The sequence below is a fragment of the Microchirus variegatus genome (assembly GCF_963457635.1).
Source record: "Microchirus variegatus genome assembly, chromosome: 9".
Taxonomy (NCBI): Eukaryota; Metazoa; Chordata; class Actinopteri; order Pleuronectiformes; family Soleidae; genus Microchirus; species Microchirus variegatus.
Window position 1 is genome coordinate 21,761,634 of NC_139810.1, and position 16,161 is coordinate 21,777,794.

Consider the following 16,161-nt stretch of genomic DNA (forward strand, 5'->3'; position numbering starts at 1 on the left):
AGGAATCAGGAAATTCACCCCCCATAGCAGAGGCTTGAAGGAGAAACCTGCTTTTGAGCTGTAAATGGGATGCAAGCGTGCACTGCAAAACAAAATGAAAGGAGCTTAAATATTTAGAAATGTATTTATTGAAGCAAAACTATTGAAAAAAAAAAAAATCCTGACAGACAATTCTCACTCAAATGTTTTCCATTTGCCTACAGCTGATATCAGGGAACATAAAGAGAAAAGAGTAATTCATACACCTCAGTACATTTCCTTGAACTCGGATTACAGTTTTGACATGATGGTATTCCAGTCCCTGCCAGTTGCGACTAACAAATGGTTTAATTTATCACATAATGGGAATGTATCCATACTTAACATTTTCCTGATTGAGCTTCTAAAAAAATGTAGAAAACCAAGACAATCTTTGAGTAAATATAACAGGAGACAGGAAAAGGCTTTGAAGCACATCACTGACAGAAGGGCAGTATAAAAGTTCTGAGAAAAGGCTTGATTCAGGTCAATTTAATGTTTTTACTGCATGATAAAAACTTTTCAGTCTCTTAAAAACGTTCGTCTCCGACCCATTTTTACTGGGTGATAACTAAGTTTCCTCACTTTAATCACTCTTGTAAGGCCAAATTGAGAAACAGCCAAATTGTATAAATGTACATACATCTTGGTTGTCGCTGTTCATAAAGAACAACCTGCAAAAAAAATATCACTAATTCACTAATCCAACATTTCCAAAAATACATACACATGATAAAAACAATAGTAAAGAGCAGGTGGGGCCTAGGGGATACATGATTTGTGTCTACAGAGTACACAAGAGAGTAACAGATGTACATACAACTTGCCAAAATACCACCGTCGGAGTCACGTCCTATTCATTTGGATTTGGGTTGGCATCAGGATACTGAGAGAGGTCAAAGGTGAGAACTTTGCTGATGACACAATCTCCTTGCTGTGGACAGGGAAGAGAAAAATGTGTTGTAATTGAACTGCAATTTAAATGAAGCTTCCGATGTGCATGTATTCAACGGTTTATGGTGATTTGATCATTAAGTCAATGAAATGTCAAAGTCATTGATAAATTAGGTACAACTAATCAAAACAGCAGGGGTTTTTTCTGAGATAGATAGATAGATAGATAGATAGATAGATAGATAGATAGATAGATAGATAGATAGATAGATAGATAGATAGATAGATAGATAGATAGATAGATAGATAGATAGATAGATAGATAGATAGATAGATAGATAGATAGATAGATACTTTCTTGACACTTTTCAAATCAAATTTTATGAAGACAACAGTGAGACACAAACCTCTGGATAAACACCAATGAGTGAATCTGCCTTGGTGTAGAATTCCTCCTTCAGAGAAATGACAATGGCCTGGAAGTTCTGCACCGACTGGTCTTTGATGTAATTCGCCACCTTCAGTTCACAGGATTTTACAAGTTTCAGTTGTACTAATTCGATCACCAAAAATTCATCTCACGTAATCGCATCTAATTGAATATCTGAACACACCTTGCCGATGTTAGTGTTGTCCAGAGCAGCGTCAATCTCATCCAGGACGAAGAATGGTGCAGGTTTGTAGCTAAAGACAAGCAGGGACAGATTTTACTAATAGACCAACTGCCCAGAAATCTTTCAAACAGCAGAGAATAAAGTATTCAGACTGGATCTTCCACTCCATTGTTTCACCTGTGGATGGCAAAGAGCAGAGCCAGGGCAGCAACCGTCTTCTCTCCTCCAGACAAGTTGTCCATGGGCCTGAACCTCTTTCCCGGAGCCACACAGTTATAATTAATGCCATCCAGGTACGGCTCCTCTGGGTTCTCTGGGCCAAGGAACGCCTATAGAAGAAACGCACACACTCTGGGTGAAAAGTTCTCCTTTAAATATTTATGGTCAAGGTTAAATAAATTGTTATAGCACATTTAAAAACAACCCCTGTTGGCCCAAAGTGCTTTACGTGCTTAAAGGGAAGTAATAAAATACAATGAGGAAAGTCACCAAGTAAAGTGAGTAAAAATTGGATAAATATGAGGTTATACTCAAGCAGATGATCGTGATCTTTATTTTTAAAAAATGTGTTGTTTTTTAAAAAACATACCTGAGCACTGCTGTTGCGAGAGAGGGCCTTGTATATCTCGTCAATGTTGGTGGCCACAGACTCAAAGCAGGTATTGAATCGATCATACCTTTCCTTTTTAATCTGCTCAAAGGCCTGCTTTGCCTTCTTGGCTCTCTTACGAGCAGCTTCGAACTCTGCATTAGACAGAAAAAACACAGTATATCATATCATCATTGACAGCTCCACAAAGGGCGTGGTGCGTCTGCACCATCATTTAACCACTGCCATCTCACCATCGCTGGTCTCTTGGAACTTGTCCCTGACGCTCTCGAGCTTCTCCATGGCTTTCATGTTGGGCGCACTGATCCTCTGCAAGATGCTCTGTTGCTCATTGAGACGCTGCTGCAGCGTGTTTGTCTCCCCCTTGATCTCTTCATCGGTAAGTGTGTCCTGCAGGAAGTCAAACGTGATTAATGAGAGCAGAGATCCCACACATTTTTCCAAGACTGATATAACCATCATTACCACCACTTATAAAACCTCATAACATTAATGAGGGAACTTGATTTAATAAAAGAATAATGAGAGGGCGTCAAACTGGATTGTTTTAAATGCGAGGTGATGTTGGGACTAGCTACCTTGAGGTCTTCAGACAGGTTGCTGTAATCAATTTCTATTAGAGCCTCTTTAGCCAGAACAGTACTGGACGTCCTCTGGCTGCTGGATTCTTCCGCCTGTGAACTCCCCTTTCATAGCAGACAAAAAGAAGAATGTAATTATTCCGTAATTATTATTCCACTGGCTTAAAGGAAAGTCTGCATTTGTATACTTGTGCATACCTCTCCCTGGCTGATATCGTCCATAGTGCCAGAACGAAGAGGCAACCTGATATCCTGCATTTTGCAGGCTTGCAGCAAATTGTGACGGTCGCTGCGCTTCTGTTCCAGTTTGGTCTCGATGGCTGTCACCTCTTTCTGGAGCTGAGTTAACTCCCTGGATTATATAAGTACAACCACACTTTTAGCACAGCCTGACACAAAGGTGATTTATAATTACAACAATGTAAGTTGAGACGTCCGTGTGTGTGTGTGTGTGTGTGTGTGTGTGTGTGTGTGTGTGTGTGTGTGTGTGTGTGTGTGTGTGTGTGTGTGCAGCGACTGACTTGTTGGCACCCCCCAGTTTTTTGCGGATCTCCTCCATCTCATGGTTCTTATCATTGACTTCAGATTTCTTGGTGAGGTGCTGGTTCTTCAGGTCTTGCAGTTGTGCCATTGTCTCATCGATGATCTTCATGTGTCTGTGCTCCTCCTTTAAGAGACAAGGACACAGAAGTATGAACTCACACATCAAATTTTCGGGCATAATAGATAAGTTGCATTTTTATCCATCACAATGTTTTTACCTTCTTAAGTCGCTCTATTTCAGCCTCGTCCTTCTTGACTGTCTGCTCCCACATCATGACTTTCTCCTGGTCCTCCTTCAACTGATTCTTCTCATAATCTACCTGGATGCCAAGGCGGGTCTTCTGAGTCTCAAACTCAAGACTGAGGGAAAACAATGGATGTCAGGTTACATTACACAGATAAACAGTGTTCCTGTCCTTAGCGGTTCCTGTTTGGTCGCTGTCATAAAGATGCAGCAGTGAAAAGATTCTGATAAGGACACGCAAACCTTTCCTTAGAGAGCAAGTGATGCATTTTGTCAAAATAAACTCAAGGGCAAATACCAGATAAATCAAGTCATTTGTCCAGAAAAAACAGATGACACTCACTTTAACCTTCTAGTATAAGCCAAAAATACGTCTGTTTCAGCTCGAACTAACTGAAAGAACTCACCGCTTTTTTGCGATTTCATTTTGCCTCTTCACCTTCTCCTCCTCAAACTCTCTGATGTTCCTCACTCCAATCTCCTCACAGAATTCCACAAAGACTTCATCTTCCACCTAGAAAACACAAAAACATTCATACCGATATTAGAGCAATGTCAAAATTTCAGAAACCGAACTCTAAACGAGCCTCACTCGATGTCGGTCTCACCAGGTTCATGCGGTCTCGTAGGTCAGTGATCTCCTTCTCACGGGACTGGATAATCCTCTTGATGTCGTTGATGCGAGGGCCAAAGTTTGCCAATTCGCTCTCAAGCTTCGACTTTTCCTGAATGACACAAATAATACAAGCTTGAGCACAACAGTTTCTACAGCCACGACAGACAGGAATGATAAAGTAATGAGCTGTAAGCATGCTGTACCTGCATGTTGAGGGAGAGGTGGCGGGTTTTTGTCTGCTCCAAGTCACTCTGGGAGTATTTCAGTCTCATCTGTAGACCGTGGGCCTGAGACTGCACCTGACGCAGCTCTGCCTCCTTCCTCTTGGCCTTCATTTGCTCCTACAAAGAAAAAACAACAAGTGGAAATTATCATAAGGCAGCTGCAAGTGATGCGGCGAGATGCGGCACTGAGAACTGAGAAGCATATGAGGCTGCACAATTATTTCAGACAATGTAACAAAGAAATAGCATGAGCATTACTACTAATCCACTCTGAATTACAAAAGAATGTATCTTACAAGGTAGATTACACAACATGAAGTCTCTGCAAAAACAATAAAACGGACTAAAACAGAAACTTTATTTATGTTTAAAGGTTACCTTGAGCTCTTCTGTCAGTTTTTCTTTCTTTTCCTTGAGTTTGTCTACTGCTTTCTCATCCCAGCGCCTGGCCTTGGCCTTCAGGTCACTGGCTCCTCCAGAGATGACTCCAGACTTCTGAAACAGAGTACCGTCCAGGGCTACAGTCTGGAAAAAGGCAGAAAAGACAAGGTTAGGTGGAAAATTAGACAGTGGGCAGGAATAATAGCTTTCCAGTCATTTCATGTACAGCCAATGTCGTCAGTGGACATGTGAGTGCCTGAAATAGCAGTCCAACATAGGTCACGTACCTTGTGTCGATATGGACCTCCAAAGGCGATCCTTCGAGCATCTTCTACGTTCTCACAGACCAAGGCATTCCCACATGCATATTGCAGAGCTTTCTTAATGTGAGGAGGCTCATAGCGAATCACATCAATCACCAGCTTGGCTCCTCGCAACTCTCGCAGTTTCTCATCAGTTGGTTTCACCTTTGTTCCAAGAAAAATGCTTATTAAGAGTCTTTTAATGAAGTAATTTATAATTCTGATAAGCGTTCTATCACAAAACTAGAGTCTGGCATTTAACAGAAATTAAATAACCAATAAAGTTTGCTGCAAAAACTTTGCATAAAATGTATATTTTAATGTGGTGCTGCAAAAAGCTATTTGGGCAGCATCGAATTAACTGGTCATGCTTTCAGACTATAAATCAAAATCGGACGTTTCCTTGGATGGCAGTTTTGAAACTGCATGGTCTATCTCTAACTGAGCAGAGCGACAATCACTACGTCCTACAATTTACCTCAAGGTAGTCAAGAGGAAGGAAGGTCTCAGGCTCTCCTCTCTGCTCTTTGATGTACTGAATGCAGTCTCTTCCAGTCTTCTCAGAGTCAACAATGATGGCGTCCATGTTCTTGCCCAACACTTTGGTCACAGCAATCTGATACTTCTTCTGAGTGGGCTGACATAGGTCAATAAGACGACCATACTGAGGACAGAAGAGGTAGTATATTATTGACACATCACTAAATCCAGGAGGAAATAAATACACTGTAGGTTTTTGAGCATGAACTAATGAACTAAGTCAGTTTCCTTACCACTGAGCCTGGGTAGAGTCGTTTGATACTCTCCATTATTTCAGCCTTGCGCTGCTGGCGACTGTTCTCCTGTCTGTCAATTCTAGCATCTCCAAGCTGCTCCATCACCTACAAAAAAAAGACAATAATATTTTATTTTATAAGATGTTTTAAATGTCTTTACCACAACAAGGTTCATGTTGTCTGTTTCAAGTCATTATTCATCATTGGGAAGAGGTTCTGTAAAACTATAAAGTGCTTACAGTATAATAGCTGTGATTGGTTGGTCTTGCAATCAAACACAAGCCAAGTTTCTGCTCTTAAATTTAATGCATTTTTTGTATTATCATTCACCCGTTTGCATAAAATGCAGGGTTTCCCCCAGTGCATTAAAAGCCTGGCGGGCCACCAGGCTTTTTATTCCCTTAATTGCAACGCCAAAGCGTCTTCTACACAAATATTGAGACCACGGAGTGAAAACAATGAAAAGTCTGCTCTGCTCTTAAGAGTCTGTCAACACATTTCACAACAAAGATCATTATTTGGATGTGGGGATAAAACTGCACATAGAGAAATTATCCAGTCTATGTCCCAAATTTCCTGTCAACTTTTACATTTTTTTTTATAAAAACACAGTGGGCTGCCTGAGAGGCCCTACCACTGGGCCTTGCATGTTTGCAGGTCTGGGGTAAAACCTGCAATGAAATATGTTCCATTTTGTATTTACTGCATTCCTTATCAGCGTCAATCCTGATTAAACAGAGCTACGCTTTTGATGTGCTTGAGTTTTTAAACACATAATGTGTGACACACACTCGCTCTCTCCTGTCAAACAGATACATAAAACATCATACAGACATGTTTAGTTTTTTTTTTGCAAACTTCATGAGCATAGATTAAAGAAGCAGGTTAAAAATTTCATTTACAATATAATTTTCTTTCTTGTGGGTTTGTGTTGTGTACCTGGTTAAGCTCCGTGTTGATCTCATCAATCCTCCTCTTGGCCATCTCCACCTCCTCGGTCAGCTCCTCCTCCATGCGCTTCTGTTCATCCAGTGACTGCCTGAGGGGTAACAGACCACAAGCAGGTAAATAGAGAGTATAATTGAGAAATCAAATCAATACACTGACCCAGTGAAGCAGCATACCTGCTGGTGGAAATATAATCCTCTAATTTCTCAATACGTTTCTGGTTTTCCTCAATTTCCCTAATCTTTTGTTTGATTTTGGCCTGGAGAGAAACAAAAGATATATTATTGTCTGCATTCAATGATATGCTAAAAACAATTCTTATGGCACAAACTGCTGCGATTATTTCATTTACCTCCGTCTCAACTTTCTTTCTCTCTTCTAAGTCAAGGCGGTCCTGGTCTGCCTTTTGGTCACGGTTGAACTTCTCCAGCTCCTGTGCCAGCGTTGCAGCACGTTTACTGGCCTCCTCCTTCAGACGATGGTACTGCTTGACCTGGACATGAGAGAGAAACAGTGGGTTGTATTAAGTCACTTGAACTTATCCATTAGGTGATGACCATTACAAAAGACACAATCTTTAAACGTATGATATATGCTAGCTTTCCACTTGTACATTTATTAAAATGTTAAACTGATGAATGCATTTTGAAAACCCAAGACTAATATATGCTGTAGCTCTCGGACATGCAGATGCTAGCCAGTGGGTTTTTTGGAACTTTGACTGCAATCTCAATTCCTTGAAAATTTAGATTAGCTTGAAAGATATCAAATAAATAAAATAAACAATGAAATCCCAGCAACTCCCAAACATATCAGACCTGGTTTTCCTCCAGAGTGAGATCCTGGCCCTGACTCTGTGCCTCCTCCTCCATTCTCTCCTCAAACTCTTGCTTGGTCAGCTCCACCGCCTTCATCTCTTTATCCAGCTCATCCATGTCTCCCTTGCGTTTCTTGTACATCTTCTGAGCATTTTGCAAGGATTTGCGTGCCGCCTCAAGCTTCTTGATCTTGTGCGAGGTGTTCTCTTTGGCCTTGATGTACTGTGGCCTCTTTTGGTTCAACTCAGAATCTTTCTCTCTATGAAAAGAGTCACAGGATCAAGAAAACCCATTGTAAATGGCACAGGATTAATGAATTGTATTAAGAAAATATGACATGGCATGTTACTTACTTGATTTCTTTCTCAATGGTCTGCTGCTCCCTCATCATCCTGCCCAGCTCCTTCTTCTTATCCTTTAGTTCTTCCTCCACATGGTCCATCTTTTTACGGTCCTTATCGATCTCCTTGTTCCGCTGGCCCAATTCTTTATTTAGTTTCTCAAGCTCAGTTTCATTGTGGTAAAGCTTGAAGAGCTGCAACTGAACACTGGCCCTTGCTACTTCATCCTTCAGGCGCTGATAGCGCTCAGCCTGAAAGGAGATACACAGTTAACTTGTGAAAGCATAGATTCTATGTGTTTTAAATAAAGGACAAATGTAATATGCCTTTGCCAAGATAGGCAGCAACAACAAAGTGTGACAGACGAGAAGTTCAAGACAGAAAGGAATCAAATATCAAAACTGTGAAGTGCTAAAGTGTAACTAAGCAACCCTGTGTAGGAGTAAATGAAACTGCAGAGATTCTTCTTTTGTAACCGACTTGTGTAACAAACCTCCTCTTTCTCTTGCTTCGCTTCTTTGCGCTCAGCAGCAATGTTTTTCTTCCGATGATAGTTGAACTGAGTGTCCTCTTCTGCTTTCACCATCTCCTTCTTTCTGCGGTCATATTCCTGGGCCAGCTCGCCAGAACGGGAAATCTCCTCAAACAGAGCAGTACGCTCCTTAGGATTCTTCATGGCAATAGACTCCACAGCTCCCTAGAGATAAAAAGTGAGACAGCCAAACTGTGATTACAAAATTAATCTTCAAAATTCCTCACCCAAAATGTATATGAAATTACACTATGTGGGCATCTGCTGTGATTTGCCAACTTCATTGTTTCCACCACAAGGAGTAAGTGCAACATACATAACATTCCCATTTACAGTTTATCACAGCCATAACTTTACATCACCAATTCCTCAATATTAACAGAAGCAAGGCATTCATGAATCACAATCCTGAATTCACCGAAGCACAAATGTCAGACAGCAAATCTGTGGCTGCACAAAAAGTATTATGACAGGACAACAATTCATTTGTTTACACTAAGAAGAAAGTTTTAGGATGTTGTTCTCACCTGAAAGACCAAGAAGTTCCTAGCTTTGATAAGGATGCCAAGTTTTTCCAACTCCTCGCTGTACTCAGGCAGGCCCACTACCTTGTTGTTGATGCGGTATTCAGAGGAGGAACCTGATGCATATTAAAGGAGATAAAACATCGGAAAGTTTAGTTCATTAAAAGCACACAAAATGTGGCTTTAAGGGTGTTTCATTGAACACATCCGATTATATTGACATAAAGAAAATGACCAAAACATTAATGACGGCCAGTGACAGTTCATACCAATAATGGCCCTTGTGAAGGAGCGCTCCTCTCCATTGTCCTCCTGGTACACCATACTGACAAAGGCTCTGTTGGCAGCTGGCTTCCCCACAGGTGCTCCATGGATAAGATCTTTTAGAGTCTTCACACGCAGGTTACTGGTCTTCTCCGCCAGCACAAAGCTGATGGCATCCATGAGGTTGGACTTTCCTACAAGTGATGTCAACAAAATCAGCATCAACAATAAAATATGAACTGAACACAGTCAGGGTGCATGGTTCATGAGACACGCATGCGTTATCTGGTTTAAAGTTTTGACCTTGTCCTGTGTGAGGAAGAACAGGGCTGTAATCACTAAACACCACTAATAAACATATATTAACATATAACATTTAAAATAACAAAACAAAACACTGACTACATCGTGAACAATTGTTAGTTACAGCCCAAAAACAGAACAAAACTATCTCTGTTCATAAAAAGACGACATAACATAACTGAGTTTAAGGGTTAATATAATACCCTTACAAACGTAAACGTACAACACTGTGCAAGCCAACAGTCATAAATCACATAATACAGTTGCACTGGGTTCACAACAGAGTAGTAGATTAGTAATACTGATGATATTTCGCTAGAAAGTAGAGGTTGTGACAAAATCTTATGTCAGACAGACATTATAGCGATGTGCTTACTGCTAGTCGATGCTAACAAGCTATGTTCATTCAGCACTAGCCACGATCAAAACATACCAGATCCATTGGGTCCGATGATTGCAGTAAACTTGTGAAAAGGTCCAATGATCTGTCTTCCTTTATATGACTTGAAGTTTTCGATCTCTATCAGTTTTAAATAGCCCATGTTCGCTGTATTCCTGTCGCCGTTTTAAGAAACTGCAGTGGGTGTTTGCAAGTAAAATGTTGCTAATGCTAACAAGTGTTTATCGAAAACGTACTCCGAAAAGGCGAAGCATGCACGCAAATAAATTAAATCCCCGTTCAACGTATGACTGGCCTACGCGCAAGTGGCATTACGAGGTGCACATTTGGCTTAACATCTCAAATAGCGTCATAATCTAAGTCAAATAACAGCGTCGTATCTGTGACAACAATGCGCCATTTTACAGTCGAACAGGAAAACCCGAGAGCGCGCGACATGAAATCTCGCGTTTTCTCGCGACACCATGTTGAGTGTTTTCCTCTCCGGAGTTCAGCTGTTACTTTAGAATCCCTATCGCACCAACATGGAGGTGTATTATTAACTATTATTAAACATGATGTTAACGTCAGAGAGAGTCTGTGTTTGTACATGGGTAAAATGTGTGTGTATTTAATTTATTTCTAACATAAGTTCCTGTGTTGAGATGTTGCCATAGTTACCAACGCAACAGGACACGGAGCTGCTTCACGCACTGAGGTCGTCCCACTTGTCTGTTCTTTAAATGACTTCAAATATCTTTTAAAACACCTGTCGGTGAGTGTTTGCTTTAAATCGATGATTTCACAAGTCCTACAATAAAATACGTCTGACGTCATAAAACTGGGTTGCAGTCTATATCAGTGAAGCCATTTTTATGATGTCATATTATAGCTATATTTGTCATTATTCGTGTGTATAAGCTTGTCTCATTCTGTCTTGTTTCAAGGTGCATAGGCTATGCTAGAATAAAATATGTATTTAAAACCAAATATTACCATATTCTGACAACCAAGAAGATGTTTTATATGATTTGAGAAATATATTATTCAAAATGTAATTAATTGAGTGTGATACCTTTTGTTGATAGTGCCAAAGAGTGTATTTAATCATTAAAATGTGCTTGGTGTGCTATTACATAAAAATAATTCCTATATAGATGCAATGCAATAATGTACTGCAAGCATGGCATCAACTGAGCCTCTGAGCCATTTCCTGTATAGTGGGTACTTTTATTTAGCTTTGACTTTAGATCATTTTCTTTACAATATGTTTATGCTAAACATATGTCTTTTTTACTTCAATGTTGAGTGACAACCCCTTATATACCGTTGTGTTTTCTCCTTTCCAGCTCACTTGAAACTGTAAGCATGTACAAAGTGGATTTGCCTGTTGACCAGTCTACTGAAAAGGCTGTAGAAAGGAGAAGGTCTGCGGAGACGGCACGCAAGGCCAGAATCTTCAACACCCGGGTGCGTGTGATGGGTGTTGCCCTCGATGCTCTAAACCAACAAGTCCAGGAGAAAAAGCATCAACAAAACATGGAGCAGCAACGAGACAAAGCTTTCGGTAAAGTGGGGTTTGAGCCATGCACAGACTAAAGTCACCCTGGTGGCTCGGTCCCAGAATATGACCTACTCCCCCACTAATGTCAGGTGTTTGCTATCAATATTGTACAGATAAACTGAGAGAGTATCATGACAAAATACTGCTGCAACAAGACACTGAAGAAAGAGAGAGACGAGCAGCAGTCCACGCTGACTTGGTCCAGCACTGGGCCACTCAGCAGCATGAGGAGGACTCCAGTGATGCTGGTCTCAAGTGTGGCCTGAAGGGGGCATCCATGATCACTATTCCAGAGAGTGAGCTGGGCCCTGCAAGTATGCAGGTTTTCCAGGTAGGCTTTGAGTGACTATCAGGTGCACGGTGTGCATCAAGAGCAGGAGAACATAGTCCAACAAAGGGTTGAGTTAGTTATCACGTTAAGTGCTCGGAGGGCTTTGTTCTTGTTTCATGTACAGGGAGAGGGGATCGGAGAGGAGCACATGGAGAGAGAACAAATGAAAAAGACAGAAAGAGATCTGCGAGCGCAGAAGGAAGACGAGGCAAGAAGACTCATGAGAAACAAGCACCGAGGTGAAAAGAGACACGCAAACACACTGTAATCACACATGAGCTGACATGGGACACACTGTAGCTGCTGTAAATCACACATGCTTCATGCTGTACTGCTCAAACAATCACACACTCCCACGCACACAGCCCTTATTGCCATGTGGCGTTGATGGATGCTCATCACAGATAAGCGTTATGTATGTGTGACTGTGTCACTGAAGAGCGCCTAAAAAATGTTTTGATTTCAAACTCGTTCTCACCCGTGTTTCACAGAGATTCTTGCAGGCAGAGAACTAATGCATCAGGACCTAAGGGGGGTTCAAAAAGCGGCACTGGAGGAGGAATGTAAGAAAGCTCTACGCATGGCACTCGACAACTACAACCGAGCTCTGGTACAGTACATGCAGATGGACACAAGACATTCACACACCACCTGCCGATTTTGAGTGAGCGATGAAAAGCAAAATCCAGTGGGGTTTTGAGCTGTGACATGATGTTCTCAAGTGCTAATTGAAAATGTTAAGTCATGCACACACTTGCTGCAGGAAGCTTTCATGTTCATTGGCCAAAAAAAAACAAAAAACAGCACCATGGGTGGTTAAACAGCACTGATGTATGCATGGGCCTTGTCTGTTTTTAAAAGCTTCCATTTAGCTCTCCTTTCATTTGCCTGAACGCACTTGATTGAATCCTCCATTGGGAGATATCATGACAAGTCTTTCAGGTTATAGTATGTTCTGACGTGTGGTTTCTCTAATAAACACAGGCATGATGCACATGCCACTGACTGATTGAATTCCTCAGGAGGGCATTTACCATATGGTTAATTCTTGGCTCTATACTAGAAGAAACGTCACATAGCAGTGGTTGGGATGTGTAAAGCTGGTTTTCCAGTCATCTAGAGAAAGAAGAAATGTCCCTGGATCCCTGCTAATGCTAATGCTCACACTGACCTGTTGTCCACAGGCTACAGAGCAGGCAGAGAAACTGAGGGAGCAGCACAGGAGAGAGGAGAGGGAGAATCGTGCAGAGATGCGGCACACATTGACATCGGACATGATGACAGAGTGTGCAGAAGCAGCAGGGACGACACACCGGGTTCTGACCGACAGGTGGAAGGGAATGAGCCCTGAGCAGCTGAGCGCCATCCATAAGGAGAGAGAGTCCCAGCGCTGTGAGAGACAGGTACTGGGGTCATCCTCAATTATAATGTATTCCTCATATACAAAAATATACACAAATAAGCAATTAATCATTCTTACCTTTCTCCAAGCTCCTTTTTAGTCCACTTTTCCTCAGAATTCCTTCCAAATTGTGGTTTCTGTAATGTTTTACTCGTGTGATATCAACATGCACTGTTTAAATAACATGCTGAGTCACACTCTAATGGAGGGATGAACACCATCCACTCAAAAGATGTTCCCCTATTTCATCTTTTAAGTGCTAGTACTGTCTAACAACCTGACCCAAAAAGAAGCTGCTGAATTTCTTTCAACCTGGTATCCCCAAGCATTTTCACTCTAGACATTTATGTATTTAGAGACAGCGTGATGCTGAGAAGATGCAGGATGCAACATGGGACCTTCAGCTCCTGAAGCTGTCCAGAGAAGCAGAGGACGAGGAGACAAAGGCAGCAGAGCTGAGGAGACAGAGAAGGATTCAGATGGACCAGTGCAACGTGCAGCTAGCTCGTGAGCAGCAGACTCAGTAAGTGCTGCACACACCTACTCTACATACTGTGCACCCACTATGCAAACTGTGCCAGCAAATACATTTTGGATGTGAGGGTTAATGAATAATTCAGACTTAAAATTGTATTTCTGGAGACTGTGTGAATCTGTGTGTTTGTGTCTCTCTCAGCCAGGAGTTCCTGAACCAGAAGCTATACACCAACAAACCCACTAAGAACTACTTTGATCAGTTCAACACCAGCTCTCGCTGATCACCTCACACTGATCCTTGTCCTCCTGTGACAATGTGCTAATAAAAATCTATTGATTCTTTTACTCACACTCAGTGTGAAACGATTTCTTCTCAGTCGATACCCGTTGCTTTTACGTCACATCGTCATCGATTTGCTCTGCTCATGCTCGCTACACAAAAGGTGAATCCCTGATTGATACACATTGTTCCATGTACTTTATTTGCAGTCAAATATTCAGATACAGTGGTAGAATCATAATGCATGTACAGTTATGTTGGCCCCACTAGTAAGCATCCCACACACCACAAAGTGGCACATTTACACTCCAGCAGGGACACACACACACACACACGTATCCCTCCTCCCTCCCCCATTTTCAATGTTGTTAAAATTCAGTTTTTTCTGAATTATCAAGAGGGCTCTCTAAACAAACCCATTGACTTTTCTTTCTTTTTTTTTATGTTTTATCTTTTAGTTACAAAAAATAAGGGAAAACAAAGCAAAGCAAAGGCCAGTGTCATGTTTCCCATCAATACATAAACAGCAAAGAGTGAGTGGCGGCAGTTGAGTGAGTATATGTGTGTGTGTGTATGCACTCATTCCTCATTCAAAGCTAACATTTGCTCTGAACACTGACAAACACAGATGTTTAGCAGCAGTTAGAATATTGGCATATTTTGTCATCCATCATTCCTGTATGAAAATAAATGTTTTTAAACCTTTATTTGTCCTGAGTGTGTGTGAGTGTGTGAGTGTGTGGGGGTGTGTGTGTGTATGTGTGTGTGTGTGTGTGTGTATAACCAACAACAGGGAGCGTGCACACACTGAATGTGTCACTGGCCATTACAGATCATCCCATTTCCTTTTACCTCTGGGACTGCCAGATAATATTTGGCCAGTGTCGAGATTTGATTTGAAACGGGACGAATGAGACCAGCAGCGTTGCATGTGCGTGCTCCCTGTGGTGGGCACAACCTGGCTCGCTGCATCCCTGCCTTTCATAACTGCCTCTGACAAAAACTCCACAGATATTCCCTGCATCGCAATGCATTGATGGATGGTTATGTGCAGCAAAGCACTCCTAGCTTTTATTGAAACGTATAGCTACCTCTATCACTAAGTTACGCTAATGTAATTTTTTTTTCGATTTTCAAATTATGAAATGTTCAAAAAAAAAAATGTCTACAGAACAATGTGTTTTATACAAGTTTTTTTTATACCTCAACTATTTTTTGCTAAAATCTCACTGCAGTCTTTTGTCAAATATGGAAAAGTTGAAATCAGAGCAATAGTACGAAGAAGAAGAAAGAGAATTACAGATTGCAGCATTTTAAGTTATTTAAAACCTGCACTTTTTTTTTCACACTTTTAGCAAACATGGATGGGTTCATAAGAACAACCTTTTAGGAGTTATATTTACATTCAGTGGGGAAAACAGCTTTCCTTTTAGGTTTTCTCATAGTCACTCCAGTACCTGTTATCTCAGGTTCTTGAGTCATCAGTAGCACGTAGAAACAATTACTACCAGCCCTAAAAATAATACATTCTCTGTGTTTGATCTAACAACTGAGTGCCTCTTTTGAACACCAACTAGCAACCATCGCTGCTGTCTGCAACACCAGCTTGCATTAATTCGGGTCTGAAAATAAAACATCGAGAGTGTTTTCCCTCAAGACTCCACTCTCTAATCTGTGGTATAAATAAATACTGCTCCTCAAACAAGTTGCGTGGTATGATATGAATAGGTAAGAAAAGGTTGGTAATTAGAGACAGCAATGTTTTAATACAGTGTAGAAAGAGACAAAGACAGATACAGAAAGCTACACATAGGTCTTGACACAAAAAAAAATTACAATATCATTTCCAATAATGGCATTACACTTCTGGTAGGAAGGCGAGTAATGACATCACTCTGGTGCTCTATGCAGACCCAGCAGGCACAGGAACATATAAGGAGCATGTACATAATAATACTGTATTATGGCTAAGTAGATAGATGTAGATGCAGCTATATACACCAGATGCTACTCGGCATCTTCACAGCAAGTTCCCCGTAATGCATCCAATGTTATTTATAGTAAGAAACTTGGCTTCACTTAGTTTCAATGAAAACATCTTGATCTATGAATTATGCCAATACAGAAAAGTCGTGAGTTTTTATGTAAATAATGTGGAACATAACATGGCAGCAAGGTGATAAAATATTAAAAAA

At 41.0% G+C, this 16,161-nt stretch overlaps 2 protein-coding genes across 2 annotated transcripts; one reads left to right on the plus strand and one right to left on the minus strand.

The window, feature by feature from the left end:
• Positions 1–190: 190 nt before the first annotated feature.
• Positions 191–10,286, minus strand: smc1a (structural maintenance of chromosomes 1A). The gene is made up of 26 exons (XM_083895270.1): positions 9,967–10,286; positions 9,236–9,424; positions 8,970–9,082; positions 8,404–8,607; positions 7,923–8,161; positions 7,570–7,828; positions 7,104–7,244; positions 6,928–7,010; positions 6,743–6,842; positions 5,801–5,908; positions 5,506–5,691; positions 5,013–5,192; positions 4,723–4,869; positions 4,324–4,461; positions 4,113–4,229; positions 3,912–4,018; positions 3,479–3,620; positions 3,239–3,384; positions 2,916–3,069; positions 2,715–2,822; positions 2,370–2,526; positions 2,116–2,270; positions 1,704–1,855; positions 1,527–1,596; positions 1,320–1,430; positions 191–952 (listed from the first exon to the last, which is right to left on the minus strand). The coding sequence occupies exons 1-26, from the start codon at positions 10,073–10,075 to the stop codon at positions 872–874; spliced, it is 3,696 nt and encodes a 1,231-aa protein (XP_083751396.1). The 5' UTR covers positions 10,076–10,286; the 3' UTR covers positions 191–871.
• A 994-nt stretch (positions 10,287–11,280) lies between these two features.
• ribc1 (RIB43A domain with coiled-coils 1) lies at positions 11,281–13,967 on the plus strand (the record flags this gene model as incomplete). Its single annotated transcript, XM_083894754.1, has 7 exons — positions 11,281–11,479; positions 11,590–11,807; positions 11,932–12,046; positions 12,299–12,417; positions 12,992–13,210; positions 13,566–13,732; positions 13,886–13,967. The coding sequence occupies 7 exons, from the start codon at positions 11,281–11,283 to the stop codon at positions 13,965–13,967; spliced, it is 1,119 nt and encodes a 372-aa protein (XP_083750880.1).
• Positions 13,968–16,161: the final 2,194 nt, after the last annotated feature.

Bases quoted from the DNA above. Each gene is read 5' to 3' on its own strand.
- smc1a (XM_083895270.1), bottom strand. From the start codon at position 10,075: ATGGGCTATTTAAAACTGATAGAGATCGAAAACTTCAAGTCATATAAA. The intron at 9,083-9,235 runs GTATGAACTGTC...AATATGCATCAG, and splicing joins CTTCACAAGGGCCATTATTG to GTTCCTCCTCTGAATACCGC. The intron at 7,245-7,569 runs GTCTGATATGTT...TCTCATGTCCAG, and splicing joins TCACTCTGGAGGAAAACCAG to GTCAAGCAGTACCATCGTCT.